General features: G+C 44.8%; 1 protein-coding gene across 4 annotated transcripts in view; it reads right to left on the reverse strand.

The window, feature by feature from the left end:
* The window catches only part of myt1lb (myelin transcription factor 1-like, b), a 91,981-nt gene that overhangs the window by 31,025 nt on the left and 39,527 nt on the right, over positions 1 to 21,429 (reverse strand). For all 4 annotated transcript variants that reach the window (XM_058615418.1, XM_058615417.1, XM_058615419.1 and 1 more), the window contains exons 4-5: positions 21,238 to 21,271; positions 277 to 743 (exon numbers count right to left, since the gene is read on the reverse strand). In XM_058615418.1, coding sequence (XP_058471401.1) covers positions 277 to 743; positions 21,238 to 21,271 — 501 coding nt within the window. The remainder of the gene's footprint in view (positions 1 to 276; positions 744 to 21,237; positions 21,272 to 21,429) is intronic.

Genomic DNA, 21,429 nt, shown 5'->3' on the forward strand with positions numbered 1-21,429 from the left:
TGTGCCAAAATATTACTTGGCTCAGCTGACAGTTGCCAGGCAACCGGAGGAGACTCCAGGATGTTACCGGGACAAGCCAAAAAAAACAAAACACAGAACCCTTCATAAAATGATCATTTCATGTCTGATTTTGTCCAGATGAAACATTGTGACCAAAGAAAGTCTCAAAGAGGCTGAGAAAGAATTCGATCTTCCTCAGAAAAGGTGAATTAACAGATTTCCTAAAAACATTGGTCCATGGTGTCACGTGAAATGTGATGGGAACATTGTTCTCACCTTGCCCTTGACTCTGCTCTACATCCTCTTCCTCTTCATAGTCCACTTCCTCTACCGCTTCCTCCTCCTCCGCCTCCTCCACTCTGTCCTCATCACCCTCCTCCTCCTCTTCTTGCTCCACCTCTACCTCCTCCTCCTCCTCCTCGTCCTCGTCATCCCCATCTCCATCACCTCTCTCTACTTCCCCGTCTTCGTGCTCCATCTGCTCCATGTTGTAGTCCATGTAGCCTTCCACCTCCTCCTCTTCCTCTTCCACCTGCCCTTCTTCTTCCTCCTCCTCCTCCTCTACAGCACCGTCTTCCTCCTCTTCCTCCCTTTCGTCCATCTCCTCCGTTGCGTCTGTCTCATAGCATTCCTCCATTGTGGAGTTGTCCATGTCATCTAGGTAGGAGCTCCTCTTCGGGGACGTTTCCAGGGTTTGTCTGTCTAGACTCTTCCTCTTCTTGGCCAGAGGGCAGCCATACGCACTGCAAAGGAGAGAGAAGAGGGCAGCCATTAGCTGTTAGCCTCACCTGGTCATCAAAGAAAAGGACATGTGTCTTTCAGTTTGAAAAGTGAAGCCCAGAAAGAAGAGCAAAAGTAGCAGTTAACCACCAGGGGGCAAAAAAAAGAACAGTTTTAATGGAAGTCAATGGGAAAATGAGCCTACTTCACTTCTCACTTGATTTCTAATGTCAGTAACCGTGCTCTCTGGAGAGTCAACGGTTTCAAGCGCTAGTTTCAGCTCTTCTCCAATAGTACATGAAGTCAATTACATTTTGTTTTATTTAATTTTACAATTTTCTTCCATTTATAGTAATTACAGACAATAAAGGACATGATGTTTGAGTGGACACCAGTGTGAGTGACAGCTGGTGTCGTCCAATAGTTGCCTGGTTGCAGGTGAATTTCCACATCTGCATGTTTAGATCCACTCACAGCGTCACAGCGTCACTGAGCGTCTCACTGCAACAAAAGCAGTGTTTCTCAAAATCCCACAGTGCAAAATATTAAGCTTTGCTTAGCCGGCCCTAATGAGTTACATACTCATTAACTATCCAGTAATTATAATAAAAGGCGATGCTCCATTTCTCCTAGAAAACAGTTACAAAGGGATAAAAATCTCCTGATTTCCTTCACTTCTGTGGTCACCAGTAATTAGGTAACATGCATTTGGTCTGCGGGCGTCAGAGAGTCACCGCGCGTGCTGTGGAAACACTTGGCTGCAGACTGATTTACGCTTGTTATGATGTGAATTAAACACAGCAACTGCCTGCTGTCTGGGGCGGACTGTGAGGGAGCCGGAATGTGGAGCTGGATTAATTGAATTTTGCCAAAGCACCTCTGGTTTTAATGTATTCTGCAGCACCCCACGGCAGCAGGGGGACAGATCCTAATCTGATAATCTGATAATCTGTATATGCGCTCAGGCTGTTGATCAAAGTGGCTTAATCCATTTCACTCATGAAACCTCACAGAGCTGCTACCTGTTCCAACACTGTGTGCGACTGGTACATTTGTGTATCTCTGTGTCGTCACATTTGCACACAGACACACACACATAGAGTCTGCTGACAGTTCTCGGCCGTCACATAAACCTCTGTCCAGTGTTTAAGTGTGTGAGAGAGCTAAAGACGCTTTGGGCATGTCCACTCGACTGTGAAATATCCCTGGCTCCCATTTTTACAACCTCTGGATGTTTCCCCAGCTCCCGCACTACTTAAGAGTAAGACCTGACATGAATGAATGGCACAAGGCTGCGTGCGAGAGGAAGAAAATGCTTGTTGTGATTCAGCGAGTGCTGCTTTTGTGGCTCATTGCCGTGGTGTGGTGCTAATGGAGGACGGCATCCTTAGAAACCCATTTGTGCTCCCTCTACTCCTCTGCTTCTTTTCCCCTCACTCATGTCCCACAGTCCAATATCCTATCTGTCCTCCCCTCTCCTCCCGCTCTTCCTCTTCCTTTGGTCCCACACGTCCATCAGTCAGTCAGGGTCCAGTCACCTGGCAGGCTCAATCTCACCAAGCCTGGGGATTCCTTAATGGTGTGACCCCCTGCAACCAGGGGCCTTATTTCATTAATCTAAGCCCACATGGAAACTCATTCCCTGCCTGACAGCCAGACCTCTCCCCCAGGGCAGTGTGAGGGTCTGCGGGACAGTGAGCGAGGGGCCGGTGTGTGTGCTGCAGCACTGTGATCAATAATGCTTGTGACCAAACATCTCAAAAGCACATTAAAATGCCACTCATCCTGGCCCCTCCGTTCCAGGGCCCTCCAAATAAATCAAGGGCCGGTCCCAGCAGGTTAGGAGCTGCCAAGGCAGGCGGGCTGGCAGGAGAGGAGGAGGATAGGTGAGTGGTAGAAAGGGGGGGGGAGCAGGGATGGAAAGAGGGAAAAGTGGTGTGGGAAAGTCAGATAGTCACAGCGTGTCCCCCCCACTGTCTTCTCCGTCCTCGCTGCCTTTATCTTAACATTAAAGCAGCTCCTGCTGTCGAGCACTGAGCCACAGTGTTGCTGAGCGGCTGACAGGTGTTAATGTAACTACACCTGAATCACGCAGATAAATCATTCTTTTTTAAATTACTATAATTGAGCGGCAACATCAGCTAATGGATAGAAAATAATAAATACTTGAGCCGTGGATAGTTTTTTTATTGTCTTTTAAAAAGCCGAGACGTGGGCACTTCATTATTTGGGGTCAGGAGTGCACAGAGAGGACTCTGGACAGCAGAAGGTGAGTGTGCTTCAAACCTTCAAGTATAAACAAATGTCCACAATGTGAGAATATGTCGTCTTTTTGGGATGCAGTGAGTCTCTTTATATTCAGGCTAAACAAGCGCGATGAACTGGTCTTTGAAGAAACTTTCATCCATGTGTTTTTAGTGAAAAGTACCACAGTTGGGAGGAGTTAATCGGAATAAATCACCTTTACTGGGCATGTACTCCTGTGGCGGGTGACCCAGTGATCCCCGACGTGGCACCGGCTACGTGCAAACAACTTTACTCTGACTTCCCTGACACTGCGTGGCGCTTGATTTAGGCACCGCCCCCTGCCGTGTGCATACTACGCTGCTTCTTGATATCTTGTTGAAACATAACGCCTCCATGGAAAACTACTGGTAAACAGGAGATGATGGAATATTTATTTACACACAGATGATTACTGATGACTAACATCACTGAGAACGGGGCTTTAGTCAGGTTTGATAGTATTGCTTGACAGAGCCAGTTGTCAGATGAAGGACGCAGCTGAGAAATAATGTTTGATTGTTTCTGTTTATGAATTATAACATCAGGAGCCAAAGTTACACACTGCAGCTTTAAATCTCCACTGTGTTGCACCTATAGTAAAAAAAAAACAAAAAAACTTGCTCTTTAAAGCAACCTCAGACCTTTTTATGCAAATGACTTGTAATCACACTCATGTTAAGAGGCATGAATACACAATAACTTTGGTCTCAGGTGTCCTCCTGTCCCTGAGCTGTCAAGCTGTTGTGACACAGTGAGAGGTGTGTTTGCCCTGACGCTCCTGAGCCCCCGTGATGACTAAGCCACAGGAAGCCTCTGCGGCTCTGCCATCCCACGTTCTCTGGCGCCGGCGCCGTGTGACCTTGGCTGCAACATTCGTCATCACAGGCGCTGCATCCCACTCACAATGCACTTGGCAATTAAAATTCCAAAAAACAATTAGGTGGCGTTTAAAAGAAATTCTGCAGGGTTTTTGCACAAGGAGAGGAAGAAAAAAAAATATACAACACCCTTCGAAGTTTCTATCAGCGTCGCCCATTGGCAGGATTACAAGAATCCTCTGAGAGTAAACAAAATCTATTACATTGTGAACAAGTGGCCCTTTAATGCAGAGAAGCAAAAGCTTGTGGAGACGGTGCAGAGAAGGGCCTGATCCTCCAGAGCTTAAATGTGAGGCAGCAGAGTGGAGCTGCAGGAGAGGCACAGCTTCTGTTTGGCTCATTTTGGGCGACAGCTGAGCGACTGCTGGAATGCGACAGCGTTGCACGGTGCCTTTATTAGCAGTCATATTAGCGGCTGTTCTCAGCAGGGGCAAAAGCTTTAGCCAGTCATTAGCATCACATGCTATTTGTCTCCCTGACACAGGGATGAGGCTGCTGTTGTTGCTGCTGCTGCTGCTGCTCCCTCTGCCTCCTCTTGTTCCCATCATCTCCTTCTGTCACTCAACATTCTCACCTCCTGGTTCTCACCCATCGTAACCTCATCTGCTCTTTTTCCTCCTCCTTTCACCTTCTTCATATTCATATTTGAGAATATATAGGACTCCGTGTCTCTCACACCAATTTCTGTCTCTTTTGTTCACCACCACAGCTCATTGTTGCCTCTCTCTATCCTCACAGAGCACACTCAAGATGCACCACCTCTGGCTGTGCCCCCTATCCAGCAGAAGGATCTATAGACACGTGTGGCAGAGCCCCGTCTCCATGGTGATACCCTGCAGAAATCCATGAGGGATTCGCCATCCTCACAACCAGACAGTGAGGAAAAATGAGAGAGAAAGACAGACAGGGAGAGAGAAAAAAACGAGAGGTGGGGAGGAACGATGGAGGCTATAGGAAAGAGACAGATGGTTTATGAGTGTATGTTTTTGTGCATATATGTGTGTGTGTCTTTTTTTGTGTGCACACAAAAAATTGGGAAATGTGTAGGAGAGGAGTTAAAAGGAGATAGAGAAGTGTGTGTGTGTGTGTGTGTGTAACAGCAGAGAGGATCATTTCAGAGCTGTCAGGCTTCTCCTGCTAGCAGGGGAGAACAAAAGACAGTGTCTTGGTGCAGGAGGCTCAGCGCATGGCAGACACTGCAATTTGGGGCGTTTTCTCGCGGCTCAGGCTCCAGCTCGCATATCAGCTGCTATGGCTTACTCTCACACACACACACACACACACACAGTGGCATGACTTCATAGCCGTGCTGCAGAAATAATCCTCATTGTCAGTGAGAACCTAAAATAATGCTCGTGTGTAACTTTCTATGTGCAGAAAAAAACCTCAAATGTCCACATGGATTTACAGTGAAGTCGTAACAATAGCAGAAACATTTAAGTCAGATCTTTTCATGTCTGGTTACATATTTGAACAAAGCAGCTACATCCAGCTTCACTGGTTAGTGTGTCTCCGACAGCGTTGAAGTAGCTAAGAGGCATCACAGCCCAACAGACATGCTGTTCAGCTCACTGAAGGTTCACTTCTGCAGCTCTCACATTTGCAGCCCGGGGCAAACAAACCCCGTCTCAACTTTAGTCATATACTCTGACCCTCGCATTACCCCGACTCTTGCCATTAACTCTCCCACTTGTTTTATCTGTGCCGCTGCCAGTGTCCTCGTCCCCTACAGTCTGTCCAGTCTCCTCTTTATACCAAACGCAGCGTGAGCCTTGGAGCTCGGTCCGAGCCCCGTGTCCTCGACATGGCTGAGCTACAGGAGAGTGACTGGCAGCCACTCTAATGGGCATCACATACGAGCAGCACAACATCCTCCTACATTTCATCCAGACCCCCCGCTCGGCCGCTCGGCCGCTCGTCTTGACGGTTTCTGCCAAATACTAAAGCACATGCTCGGGGAAAACACCTTGCAGACCATCCATGTGTCTTACTGACTGTAGCCTCATCAAAGAGCAGCAGTGATGGATGGAGCTGAGGACATAAGAGAGAATGGGACAGGTAAAGCCTGAGTGTTATTTTGTTGTTGCCTTTGCAAAAATAATCTATAAAAGGAAGAGCTTGACATTTGGAGCTGCAACGATGAGATATTAACAGCTTCTAATTTGATGAGCAATGGTCAATAATTGTTTGGGCTTCTTGCCTCACCACTGTTACATTAAATAAAATAAATTGCAGGTCACTTAATGAATGTCATTTCTAAGCGTTTTTCTCCGTTTTCCGACGCTGTATTCATCACAAGCTTAAAGCAACACCTCACAGCCTTTGGTAGTAAATAATTCTGTTTGCTGTGAGCACGAGTGTGAGCTGTTGTGTGTTTTTTCTTGTACAGAAAACAAAGCACATTAGTTGCCTGGCCAGAGCTGTCACTGTGTAGTGCTGCTCGGTGAGGTGAGACTGTATACTGTACATTCCTCACGATCCCTGAAAACAAAGATGCCAAACCACGTCTACTGACATGAGAACAAAGCCCAATATCAAAGATGAGATGAAAGCAAGTTTATCATGATTTCTACAATGGAACGTGTTCAACAACAGGTAAAAGTGCACGCTGTGGTGAAGATTTTAGCACCAAAGAACTTCTTTGGTGTTTTTACGGCAGTTGTCATCCATAATGTTGCATTACCGCCTCCGTCTGAACTTAATCACCCAGCACCTCTCTGTGTGATGTGTCCATCCATTACTCCTCCCTGTCATCTGAATGCTTTCATAGTAAAGAATAACAAACATTTATATATTACTGTGTCTTCAAACTCTTTTATTTTATTTGAAGATGGATGTGGTACAACATACATATAATGTGTGTCATGCATAGTTTTCTTTTGTTTTGGTGGTGGTGCTGCACAGAGAGAGCTGATCTGGAAACAGACTCTGGGGGTGTAATGCAGCGATCTGTCATCCTGCAGCTAAATACACTCCTGGATTAGCCAGGTAAGGAGTCTCTCTCTTCATCTCTCTCTCGCTCCACGAGCACAATGACATCAATCACTCACCCCGACACAGAGACACACACACACACACACACACACACACACACACAGAGGCCGGCTTCAGCCGCTCTTCACTGTTGAAGGAATTCTTTCCTCGACCGTGTCACTGCGTCTGCGTCAGCCAAAGGATCTGATGTAAATAAATGAATTAATGATACAGCTACAGCTAACTAATGAATGTCAAATGACAACAGTCGACGCTTGGAGGGTGAATCTTGCTTTATCTGTTTACAGGTTTCAAAAGGGAGAGAAAAAAGTACACAATCATTTTATTTCTAAAGAGTTAAATCTGGAAAATGTCCTCAAGTGATGTGGTGCGTGGTTGGTTGAAGACCAAAGGTCTGAAATGTCATATAAAACCGGCTGCTGTAGCATGGTGTGCTCGCTTTAGTAGCCATATATATATATCGTGGGTAACATAAACACTTTGTAAGGATGAAAATGCACTGAACAATTCAACCTGAGTGCATTGAACAAAAATAGAAGTTCAGTTCAAAACATCAGTGATTCTTCTTTCTACCGTGACATCTACACCTTTTACTGCTATTAAATGTTATTTATTAGACAAACCTTCACTTGCCTATTGCTGTGAAATACAAGTGCACAATATTTGTGAAATAAAATAGCTCTGAAGAAGGTCATAATTACTCCTTTACTCGTAACTTTCTGTATAAAGTGCAGTAGCCTGCTGAAAATAATACATATAGTGTGTTTCTGTGATGAATCTGGTTGCAAGTGTTCAATATTCAGAACATATGTAAAAAATGTCGTTTCATCATTTAATACCAAGGTGTGAGCGCGGCCACAGAGACCCACGAGTGCACGTTCTGTTTGGGACGACCAGCGTCGTCTTTTACACTAACCCTGGCACGCACACACACACACACACACACACACGGAGTATCTGCCCTTCACGTGTTACAGTGTGATTCCCGCTCATGCGTTATGTTTACCAGGCTCCGTCTCCTCGGCACGGGGGCAGGGCTTATTGACACTGATGTAATTTAGTTGGCAGCTGCTGTGAGGAGAGGGCTGACCAGAGGAGGGAAGGGTAGAGCTACGGGGTTCATGGGGTCAGAGGTCAGGATGTGCCAGGCCTGGGGATGGGTGGGGCCTTGAGCAGCTGCCCCCACCCCTCCCCCGGTCCTCCTCCTTCATGCCCACGCTCCCCTGGCACGCTGCACACTCACTGCACATGATCTGCTATTCCCTTTGATGTCTTTCCTCGGGAGGCAGATATGAAAAAAAGACGAGGGGGGAAAAGTATAAACACCACCTGTGTATGTGTGATGTCACAGAGGTAGTTTTCAGGACTGTAATATATAATAAAAAATAAAATAAAATAACAGCATCAGAGAGGAAGTTTGAAAAGGGAAGTCACGTGTACGTGCCGATGGAAATTTGGCGTCTGCCGCTTTCAAATGTGTTTTAAAGTTGCATTGGAGGTTTATGTGAGGACAGAACAGACTGTTATTACTGATGATATTAATAATGTCATTAATAGAACCAGGACCAATCGCTGTCCAGCTCTAATACTATTAAAACGAGAACAATTGCATCAGACCACGACTGAAATGAACCCCGAGGCTGCTTACGCAGTCTGAAGTGTAGAAGCTAATGACTGAGCTGACAGCTCCAACCATGTCACTTCTTTTCACCCTCAGCCCACACTGCCTTTTTGGTGATATAAAGCTTCCCCATTAAATATGGAAATTTCCGTTTCGGTGACAGATACTTCACAGAGGGGGGCTGATGGCATAGACTGTGTTTTTTTGGAAGGGGAAGTGGCAGATTTTGATTAATGCGACCTTATCTGGTTTTGCACATGGAGACAGAGGGGTTGCTGAGCTTGGTGGGGGTGGATGGCTGCTTGTTCTCTTCTTCCTATTCCAGGCCACTTTTTTTTTCCACCTCCATGTGAAATAGTCTCTGCATTTCTGTCCCCGTCTTCTCTACATCTGCACATGCACTCACACTCTGTCTCTGTTATAACTGCTCTTTCACTTCCTGTGGTCGTCCAATAATCCTGTGTGATTGCTTCCTTCACCCTGTTACCTCCTTCACCTCTTCGTCTGTTCATCTCTATAGCCCTGCATCCTCTTCCCTATGCTTTGACTCCTCTCCTCTCCTCTCCTCTCCTCTCCTCTCGTCTCCTCTCCTCTCGTCTCCTCTCCTGCCAGACCGAGTGTCACTCCATCACCACCTGGCCCATTTCCAATGCTTTTAGTGAGAGCTATCTGTCAAGCTATGAATAATACAGGCCCAAGGCTGGCGCTAGCTTGCTAGCTATGCTATGTGGAATCCAAATGAGGTCTACAGCAGGAAGAGAGCACTTGACTTTTAGCTTGCTACCATGCTCTCTCTACCAAGACAGGCAATTACTCAGCCCACAGCCCCAGCTGCAGTCGTGGCAATCATGATCGCGACCTCGCGCATCCCCGTCTGCACACACGCAGACACACTCGTGCATGTATGAACAAATGCACACACGCAACCTCTGAACCACCTGGACTGTCCATGCAGAGCAGGCATGTTAACGATTAGTGCAGTTAATCAATATTCCCGCTTTATGGCGTTAAATTTACAGTGCTACATTTTATTGTTGTGTCATTTCAGAAATGTTCCATCAAATCTAATGGAGTCAATGAAAGTCTCATAAAAAGAGTTCTCACTAATTTCATGGAGGATAATGACGGAGTCATTTTACAGGTGGTTCACTCCGGTTAGAACCTCGTTAAACAAACGCGATTGTTCTCATCCTCGCTGTGGAGAGAAAACGCCGCTGAATGAAAGTCTTTGTTCGTCCATCTTTTCCATTTAAGACGCAGCTGAACAACAGCGATGCGTTATCTGCAGGGGAGTTACTTCATCGCGTCTTATCTGATGATTAACAGGAGACACGTCGTCCACCCTTTGTCTCGCTCGCTCTACAGTTATGGCAGGAGGCTCGGAGGGCTATCACATGTATCGGAGACGTATGACACATGGATGGTGGCGTAATTAGCTTTGCACCAAGGCATCCTGAGGTGACAGTGTTAACCCATCCATCATTGCTTCTAATCACTCGTTGGTGGAGTGTGGGATGTAATTACAGAGTGCTAGGCAACGACAGGCTTCACAGGTAAAAATAGTCATGCAGGATGAGAGACTTCTGCATGTGTTTGGCATGTGGGGTGTGTGCACAGCAAAGTGTTTGTGAATGTGGGTGGGAGAGAGTGTGTGTGTGTGTCTGCCTGGCTCTTCTGTGGTAATGAGATCTAGTTAGTGATGCTCCAGAGTGTCTTATTAACAAATAATAACAGCACTCCTTTGTTTTTTTTTTGTTTTTTTTACCTCTTCTCCCATCTATTATTCACACCTCACAGATTTACTCATAATTCATTTATAGGAGCATCTTGTGCAACCTAGAAACTAAATGTCACCCAAAACATCACTGTCAAAGGAAGCTGTGCGAACGAGCTGGTACATAGTGTTTCTGTGTATGAGTCCTATCTAAGCATGTGTGTCGAAGTATTTCAGTGCTCCGGGCCGAGTCATATTCACTGCGCTGTGTGTCCGCAAGGGCCCGCGTCGCAATTCCACGTATGCGTGTGCGTGTGCAGCTCCGTTCATATTCGAACGAGGATCATCTTCCTACTCCTGTTGTCCTCTGCGTTGTCTCTATTGACGAAAACGAGCAAAAACTGGACTGGAAAGTGTCGGTTTGTACGATCTGCACAGAATTAAACGAGTGTGTGTGTGTGTGTGTGGATTTGTCGCTGCACAAACACGGACAAACACTAAATTGGGCAGATGATTTCACATGGACCTCTGTGCACATGCAGAAAATATGACCTGACCTTTAGTGGGGGGGTAAGCAACGAGGTTTGCCCTCCTCAAATCTGCCCCGCGTTGAATATGACGTTCACACTTGTGTACAGATCTACAAACTGGCTCCATCAGTACATACACACACAAGTGCTATTGAAACAGATGAGTTGGATCTTGCTGGATCAGTAACGAGGGCTGTAGTGAGGCCGTGTTGCCCCCCCCTGCCCCCCCCCCCCCGGTGTGAAATCAGCATGATGCACTGTGTACTTTAGCTGGATTCTCTTTCCGCTCAAATTGCCAGGTTGTAGAGAGGCACTCAGCTGGGAATGCTGCTCTACATGTGAAGTAGGTTGTGTGTGTGTGTGTGTGTGTGTGTGAGGGTTTTTCGGAGATGTCAGTGCGTGTGGCATGTGTGTGTCTATATTTGTGTCAGCATGCATTAAGAGAGACTGCATAGGTGTGTGTGTGTGTTGCCCTTTGCCTCCCTCCCCTCTCTCTCTCTCTCTCTCTCTCTCTCTCCAGGTGAAGAGGCTGTTGAGAAGGTTCTGCTCCAGTCGAGGGCACTTGAAGCCAGGCTGGCAGCACTTTATCCAGATAGAGGTAAGGCTACAGTACACCATCTGTCTTAGCAGCAAACACTTAATGGACCATCAGACGGCAGCCACAAGTAGTTTGGCACCAGCAGACGCCCCAGCTCTTGTCACGCTTTTATTTCTTTTTTTTGTGTTTATCAGTTTATCATAAATTAACGTATTGATATTAAATATTTAATTTAATCTCTAATTTAAGTTCCTGGAAAGGGCAAAAAGGTAGTTGGTTAACTTCAAACTCCTTGAATGTGCTCAGTTTGGACCGAGTTACAATCAAACAACCACAACAATAAGAAAAAGAGTTGTTTGGTCCATTAAATGTCAGAAAATGTCACTTCTTTGTTATATGAAGCAAAGAAACCTGAAGATGAAAAATCATAGAATTTGCTTTAATTATTATTAAAAAAAAAACAAAAAAAAAAACACTCAAGGGCCACATGACGACATAGTGGCTCGCACGGTTGCCTCACAGCAAAAAGGTCTGGGTTCATGAGTTTTTATGTTTCTTTGGGTTTCTTCATGCAGTCTGAGAGGAAACCAGACTCTCATGGGCCTCAGTGGACACCGTATATGTGAATGTGACAGTGAATGGTTGTTCATTTGATCTGTGTTGGCCCTGCGATGGACCGGCCACCTGTCCAGGGTGAACCTTGCCTTTTGCCCTGAGTCAGCAGGGAACTGCTCCAGCTCCCTGTAACCCTCACATGGAGGATGAAGCAGACACTCAACCCAATGAATCGATGAATTGTTACAACCCTACAGTGCACTGTCCCAAGCAATCATACATTCATGTGAGAGTCAGTTAAGTACAAGCCAGTGTCACCAGATTTAGCAACTTTTCAGACCCCTGACGTAAGTGAAGCAGAGAGAGGTGGAGGATATGCAGGGGACGGACGGGGATAATTAACATATTAATGACCCCACAGCTTCCTACAGCTAGCAACAGATTGAGCAATTTTCTGACCAAACCAATAAAGCATAAGGATTTATTCATCTGTTTCATCTGCCCTCAAAAAACATACACTCCAGAAGCCAAGTGGTGGAGACTACTACTGTCTCAATGTCTTACTAGAAAACACCAAACTATATCATAATGATCCACAGAGGCAGGTAAAACAACTATTCAACGATATACGCTTTAAATAAGCTGTGTCTTTAATGTAAACCATTATTCTGCTGCTGTACACATCACGATGCACCGTGTGTCCGTAGACTCCATCATGATTTATTTCACCTTCAGTGTGTCCACAGTGGACGTTGTCCATCACTTAGTTCTGACTCTACGACGTGTGCAAAGCAACGACCCGTTAGCCTTGTTGCCACCTTCCTGCTGTTGCTTAGCTCTTCCACTGTAGATACCCCGAGACTCATTGTGCCACTCTGTTGGTTACTTTCTGCTCTCATATCAGGCTGAGTGCTTTGAGAAGATGACATAGTAGAGAGTGGAGACTGGTGTTTTTATGTGTGTGTGTGTGTGTGTGTGTGAGTGAGACAGAGAGAGAGAGGGAGTAAATAGCATCCCAGCTGTAGAGATGGCATTTAAGTGTCTCTCCTCTTGCACTCCAGTACTGCAGACCCATTACCTCAGAATGTGTGTGTGTGTGTGTGTATTTCTGAGCGATTCCTCCAATCATCTCCATGCTCCCACGCGACTCACCCTCTACCTCTCCGCTCTGATCCTTTTCTCATTCATCATGCCTCTCTTCCTGCCCTCTTGCCACAGGTCTCTGCTAAGGTGTAATTTAGCCCCTGCTGTTCTCTAATTCCTGCCTTAGTCAGAAGGGGGCGTGGCCGGCCCCCCTGACACTATGGATACGATCTGTCAATCATTTCCCCCAGCCAGGAAATTGCATTCAATGTGAGAGTAATTATTAAGTCTTCCCTGTGTGGGTTGATCCGAACACCCTTTCAGTCGGCACGGAGGAGAAAAGTGTGTTGAGAGGCAAGGCCAGGTGGATTTGTGAAGAACAAGGTAACGCTCTCCTCATCTCACCTTTAGTCTTGTTTAACCTCTCTGTCTTTTCCTTTAATGCCGTTATCATTCGTCAACCTTGTTTCTCAAGGTACTCTTCTTCTGTCAGGCCCTACAATCATGATAAAACACTGATTTACTCTGGCCATATATCCAAAACACGACTTGGTGAGGACGTTTCCATCCCACTGCAACAGAGAAATGAGAGAACTCTGAGAAAGCGGGTGAAATGATCACTGTGTGGGTTTTATGTGAGACACAAACATGCTACCACGTGGTCCAGTAGTTGTGATGTGTCTTGTTATGAGGTGCAGCTGCATTTCTAGGGAGGTGCACGTGAGGCTACAGTGCAGAATTTCACAGTAGCTTGGCCTGTACTCACAGGGCAGGACAGAAAAAGGAAATTCATCAACAAAAAAGTAAAAAAAACAAGTGCTGGCGATCTTTGTGGCCTCATGTTGAAATTTTTCTCAAGTCTATGTGCGATAATAAACTGTATTGTTCCCTAATCCATCATACACACTAACCCAAAAAACCCTCCTCTTCGTTGACTAGTGACACAGAGGTGAAAGCAATTGAAAATAAGGGCATTCAACATGAGCCTATTCTGTACGGCATTTGTTAGAATTCATATTTGATAAAGTCTTTGAAAAACTAAAAGTTGTGAGTGGCAACGATGTGATCGTTCCTTTGCTGCTGCCCTCCGGATTTAATCATGAAAACCTACTTTAGAAAGCACTTGAGTCCCTGGTCACCTCTGTGTTGTGTAGAAAAGTGTGGATTTATTCTCATGTTTCTCTTTCACTCATGAACCTCTCACCACTGTTTGCCAACATATCGCTCAACTGGAGTTGCGTGAGGTCGTAACTCCAGTTTTCTCAGGAAGACAGAAGCATTTCTTAAGATGCCTTGCATCAACGTTTGCCTCGCTCCTGTCATTTACTTGCTGTTATCCACAAGTCAGTCACCTGAATCACTCTGGTTCAGTACAGTGAAGTATGTTTGGTTTTATTTGGACCAAGATAACCAGCCCCGACCATTCCATTCTTTGGGTTACCCTTCCCTTCCCTTGGGGTACCAGAGTAAAATAGTACAGTCTGGGTTGAGCTAGACCACCTCCAGACAAACACCCACAGTCTATTCTCATACAAAGATGCATCTTGTTGAGACAAACAACCACAAAACAAGCAGGAAAAATGACGCTATGTACAGCCCATCGCCCGCCTACCAAGAAAAAGGTAAAGCCGGACCCAGGACTTTACCGGACCACGATGGAAACATGGCTTCATGTTGGTTGTCAATGGCGATGTGATGTCGCCCACGGCCGTTGTTGTTTTCTGAGTGACTGAACTATTGAGCCTTGATCCTTTACGGAGAACAATTATTGTCACTGTTACTTAAAATGACCCGTGAACGGCATGCTAAACAGTATGCAGATCCAGCCTTGGACCATGAATGAAGCGATTCTCCATTAACTTTGTGCCGTTCAAGGTTGTTTGAATTAGAATGAGTGTATTTATAGTGCGGTATGTACATTTGTGTATCTTTGGATGAGCTTCAAACTCAGCGGTGGGTACACTTGCCAAGTCGTCTGTCCTTGCACAGCTCGTATGCAGTTTACGACGATAATGGTAGCAGATTTATCAGACGTAGCTAGTGAGCTAATTAAACTAAAACTATGCCATTAAGAGGCTGAAAACAGCGTCTCTGGCTGAATGCTTCCTGCTCAGCCAGTCTGAAGTCAGGATCATGTTGTAGGGCTTTGAACTTTCACTTGATTTATACACACATGCATCAGCATCCTGCTAATTCTATAAATAATTCAAATGAATGTGAATTTGCACAAATTTGTTTGGTGTTTTTCAACCTATCTTTCTTCTGCAAGGAAGATTATAATCTCACATTCATAATCTACATTGTTTTGATGGCTTGTCATGAGGTTGGATTGATTTTAAAGGTCGGGCTTTAGTAGATTACACATTTTACTGAAACTAACTTATTCATACAGGAAAACAGAATTAAGAACAAACATTAACGTAATGTAACGCAGCCTTTGTTACTGTGATGTAAAATGCAACCGTGGAGTTTTCAGACAACATCAAACAGTCTCGTTATTAGAGACTTACAAACTGTGGGACAGTGTGGACAGCAGTAGTTTCCACAGACCACAGCGAGCTCTACAGCTGTAGCATTCACTAAATATCTTTAACGCACAACAGTTCAGAGGTTTGACTGTAAACCAAAAAGTGTCAGAAAGTATCCACGAGGAACTGTTAGAAAAATAAATTTGGGCACAATCACAAAAGGAACAGCTCTGTACAACTTGATTCCCATTGTTTTGACCAAAGAGCCGTTTAAAAGAGGTCACATGACCACATGTTTGTATGAAATTGCTCTTAAAGGGCTTTGGCAAGTGGAGACATGTGACGTACGACAGGTCATGCATGACTTACAGCTGCTGAGGACAATGATGACAACGAGGGGTTTAGTGAACGGTCAGTTGTTCATCATATCAAGGCTCAAGAATATCCCACGAACATACTTAAATGGTGCTAATCCATGACCACAGACGTGTAATTAATGTTGGCTTACTCTACACACACACACACACACAAGTGCACACTGTGAATCTACCCCAGCCCCCGTGTGTGAATGTCTTCAGAGTCCTACGGCATTTGCCTCTGAGGGTATTCAAACATTCAAAGGCTGCATGTGAGGCAGAGAGAGGTGGAGGATATGCATGGTACGCTTCCGTCTGGGGGGGGGGTGTGCTAGGGAGGGAAGGAGGGAGGGAGGGAGGGGGGTAATTAACATATTAATGACCCCACCTTCCTACAGCTTCTGTCGGATAGTCCAAACACTTTGATAAGTATGCAAATGAGAGCTGCACCATCTGAAGAGGGAATTAGCTCTGCCAGAGACAGCCGAGAGAGGAGGGAGAGGAGAGAAAGAGGAAGAGGAAGGAGGGAAGGAAGGTTTTAGAATAGAAAAGGGAACAAAAATGTAGGCAGGAAGGAGAGGAGACGGGGTAATGACAAGAGTAAAGGGATGAAAACAAATCTAAACAGTGAGTATGACAGGAAGGAGTCTCAGATACTCATGGTAATGAACTGATATGCTCATGTTTGTTTTACTCGTCTTTAATTATCCGGTGTGCACAGTGGGCACATGTGTGGGTATTGTGTGCAGTATCTGACAAACACACGGTGACAGTGAATGCAAAAAAAAAAGAGAAAAGACTCTTTTCATTCTTGTGCTCTCCACCTCTCAGATCAATATGCCAGTGCCTGTCAGCCCTGAAGTGATGTGCAGAATGGCTGCAGGGGCTCAGGCCGGTGGGCATACAGACCGAGGTGGAGGAGGAACAACCCAGAGGAGACAAGGGCAAGTAATTAAAACACAGACTGATCTGGCTTGTTCTAGCGCTGTAGAGAATGGTGAGTAATAAGGATGAGGGGGAGCACCATGGGAAAGCAAGTGTTCACATGTGGGTGAGACAAAGACAATGAAAGAGGGGAGACTGTGTGTGTTAGAGAGAGACTTTGCCAGGGATTCACCGACACACTCATCACGCTCTACAATTATGTTGAATAATTAAAAGCTTTCATTAACTTGATCATTTCCTGTTCGGCCATGTTTCAGGTCTTACACGGGCAGTTAAAGCAGGGGCCGGCGCCGCGTGCCGCTCTCGTGCAGCCGGTCCTGCGACCGAGGACAACCTCATGTGTTTTGTGCGGCGGCAGAAATCTGACAGGGGAAAAATGAGGGGCTTTAGCAGTTATCCCCCTTACTTAAGTGTTCTCAACACGTCAGTGCTAAAGCACACCAGGACTGACAATGAAAATCTATGCGCTCAAGGTGCAAAAATCTGGATTTGCTTTCCCTTGATTTTTATTTATTTATTTATTTATTTTTTGATTAATGCAAATAAGGTGAGTGAATAGTTTGCCTCTGCACGCGCAGCCTTAGGCGCCGAGTCTTCCACCTTGAAAATCCTTTCATATTGATAGTGTCTGTGTATTTTCTTTTCTCATACACTGAAGTGAACAAATACCATGTTCCTGTAAGCCAGACATCCATCACCCGAGCATAATGATAGATTCAGAGCGGATTTATAATGTGCTGCTGCAAGAACTGCATGTGCACAACTACACAACAGCTACCAGCGCAGATAGATCCTCAAAATCTTGGTCTTTGCTTAAAAACTCACCATAATTAGTAAAAGCCTGCGCTGTCCTAGTTCGATGGCTCTTCTTGTCTTTTGGAATTGGATTATCACAGGATGAGCCATTTATATCCAGAAAATGATTTTCTTTTATTTCATACAATCTCTGACATAAAAGCTTAACTTCCCAATTTGAGCTTGTGTGTGCGACCTAACGTATACACGACAACAGACATGATGAACGTGGCAGACTGTGAATCTGCAGAAGGACAATAGAGACGTTTATGCTGTGAAATCTGCCTCCAACAGTCGACCCCCGGCGACAGGGACATGTTTATGTTTGAAGTCAAATTTGGACATTATTGTGTGTCAATGTCTGGTTTGAGTGATCTGAGGGTGAACACGGGGAGAAGCGAGGAGAGTCAGGGACCTAGTCTGACTAAAAGGGGTTATTTCACACTTTCTTGTCATGTCACTGCGACTGTCATCGTCTCCGTGTCCAAGTTTCATCTTCATCTTCGACGTATCTCTGTTTCTTGTGTTGCCTTCTCCTCTCAGTGAAAAATAAACGATTGTTCAAATCAACAAACTCATGAGACCAATAATCCACCTCAAATTCTTGAATTATTTACCCAAACAAGACAGTATCCAACTATTCTTTCAAGTGCAGGCTTATATAAAAAAACCAAAAACAAATGGCCAACTCTTTTTAAAAAATCTAAATGAATGTCACAGCTTTATTCATTTGTCACACAGTATCAGAACAAGCGTGTTTTTCCAAGTCCAGAGAGTAAGAATTAGTGACATGTTTGGACAGCAGAGCTTTCAGGGAACTAAAGGCCTTTTGCATATAAAATATGTCATTTTTCTTTGTTTGCGTTGAAGGAATTCCACTTCAAAATGCAATGAGCGCCTGCTGTAGAAATATGATTTCCTTAAAGGACCGAGGTTATGTGATTACATTCACACAAACATTAAATGTTTCACACTGGACCTTTACTTTCCCAGACGACTGTCTGTGATGGACATGCTTTACAACCACAATCACACACCTGTCTACACCCTGATCTCTTTATAATGCCACATCCTCAGCAAGTGTACGCATCCGAGCATGCAGACACACTGCAGTTAGTTTGCATTTCATCAGTTTCAGCCACTCACTGTGATTCACTCACGTTCACGTCACACTTGTCAATACAGCTAATTCTAAACCCAGTCTAGTGTGTGTGTGTGTGTGTGTGTGTGTGTGCCGAGAGATCACAGCCTTACATGGGTGCGCTGAGGGAGGCTACACACATGTGCACACATGTACACACACAAACACGGACATCAGCAGCAGCAGCAGCAGCAGCAGCAGCAGCAACAGCAGCAGCCGCCGCCTCTCTGACCCAGCCTGCACTGCTCCATGCAAAGTCAAGCGTGTTCGTCCTGAAGACTATCAGCTCTCTGGGGAGGGAGGCCATCGAGCGGCATTATCGACATTATAGACGCCTCAGCCTGGAGATAGGCTTCACATCGATCCCCTGATTAATTACTATCTGCAGGCAGCAGCAGCAGCAGCAGCAGCAGCAGGAGGAGGAGCAGGAGGGAGCGAGAGCAAAAGAGGGGAAAAAGGAGTGGGAGAGAGGGGAAAAGTGAGAGAGGGAGATGAGAATGATGGCAAAAAATGAAAATGTGAAGGAGAGAATGAATGAAATCAGAGGGAGCGTGAAGGATTGGAGAGAGAGGGAGAGAGATAGAGGGGGGAGAGTACAGCTTGTGCTATCTATGAATATCAGCTAAAGGCTACAGAGTAATCTTCCAGGTGGAATATTATTTATTGATATAAAAGGTAGGCAAGGAACCCTTATCGTGAATGCAACCAGCACCATAACATACAACCAAGGACAAAACTAAATGCACACATTACTGGGGTGGAAACAACTTGCAAAGACATGTAGAGGACACTCAAACACTCACCACTCAATCCCCAAGCAGATTATACAAACTGATGGTATACAAATGTGTACATCGTGCACAAATGGAACTCGAGCAGCCTTTGACCCACAGACGACGCTGTGGCACCTTGTGCTACATCAGTCAACACAGGGTTACAACACAAGAGCTGCATTAAAGCCATTGTTTAAGACTCACTGCTACATTGATACTGTGTGCTCCACTTTAAATGCACACGGAGTCACTGACTGGGAACGCTGCTTTAGTTTTGTAGCTCTGTAGATCTATGGGTCGCATGAGCTTCTGCTCACTGTCTGATGAAGTGAATGATCCTCTTGGTCTTTGAAGTCACTTTGTATTCCACCCTCTCCCTCAATCACTCTGTTTCCAGTCCAAAAAGGCTTTTATTGTGAAATATTTCCAATGAGTACAGAAGAGCATTAAAAGTGAGGGTGATTTTTTTAGAGCCTGTGTAAAGCAGTAGCTCCAATGAACTGGTCCATTCCCTTCAATATAAATAAGGATTTCTCTTGATTTAAAGAGAAACACTTTGGCTTTGTAAGTAAAAAAAATAAAAGGGTTGCAACTCATGATTATTCTCTTTGATTAACGTTTTTTTTATAGTTTAGTCCATAAAATATCAAACAATGTGGAAACATATTGATTATTGTGATAACTTGTTTTATTTATTAAAAAAAAACATTCAAACGGATTAATCGATTATCAAAATAGTTGACAATTAATTTATGGTTTATTAATAGTTCTACTTATTACAAATGAATGTGTGTGGTAGCGTTGTGTAGCGTTACATCGCTACCAATCAAAAACTGAGTCTTGCACTGATGCAAATCACAGCTGAAGCCAATCAAAACCCACTTGCACTGCAGTGATTTGATCTGGGAGTGAACGCTGATTAAACACATTGGTCAAAAAAACCTTTTAAAACTGGGATTAAATGTGTTAGTTCTGGTCTCAGTGTGAGACCAGAACTGACTGTAACTGTGTGAACAGAGCAAGGACCAGGCAGCACAAACCGGAGATCTAAGATAATTGGAGCGAGACAGTTCAGCCAGACTTCGTGTTATCTCATTCTCATGATCTCCTCAACTTGCAGCTACTCTCACATATGTACAGTTTCTAAAAATGAAAATAGATTTTAAAAACATACTGGAGAAGAACTTTTCTAAACCTTCAAATTGGAAATAAAGTTGCGTTCTACCTTCCACCCACTCAACTCACCCGAAAGGAACTTAAAAGCTGTGGGCACAGAATGATGGGAAAGAGTTTTGCTGCATTAGTAATGAACTGATCATTTGGTAATCATGCAAAAAATCAACAAGCACACGAGACAAAGACAGAATTATTGAGTTGGACGAGTTGGAACATTAAAGGAGGAAAAAGCCTCATGTTTAATATCTCATATGGCAAAGAAGCATTAACTAAAGGCAACACACTGGGGATTGTTGTTTCTCTCCTGTAGATATCAAATGTGGTGACAATGAAAAAGAAAAAAAAAGTGAGAAATTCACACTGTGATGGAGGAGTGAGGAGAGAAGAAGTGAAATAACCTTAGTATCACTTCACGGAGGAGGAGACGTGAAAACAGCGAGGCAGAGGAACGGAGGAGTTTCTAATATGAAGGCACTAATCAAACATGACAGCGGAGACACACGTGTACATTAGGTTGACAGCTGAACCACGTTCTGTTTCACTGTCTATACAACAACGCACCAATTCTGCCATGGTGTGACTCTTTGGTGTGTGTGTGTGTGTGTGTGTGTGTGTGTGTGTGTGTGTGTGTATTGGTGCAGAGCAGTATTTTAATCCCACTGACCTGAAAAGCTCTGTTAACGCTGGATCCACAGGCACTGAGAGAAAGACACACAGAGAGAGACGATTTTAAAACAGGACTGACCTGAGCGAGCTGAATCTACATCATCATCATCATCATCATCATTCATTCATTCATCAGGTGGAAAATGCTCTAAGACAGCAAGGGAAGCTCAGTTTCCTCTCAACTGTGTTG

Source organism: Solea solea, chromosome 18 (genome assembly GCF_958295425.1).
Source record: "Solea solea chromosome 18, fSolSol10.1, whole genome shotgun sequence".
Taxonomy (NCBI): Eukaryota; Metazoa; Chordata; class Actinopteri; order Pleuronectiformes; family Soleidae; genus Solea; species Solea solea.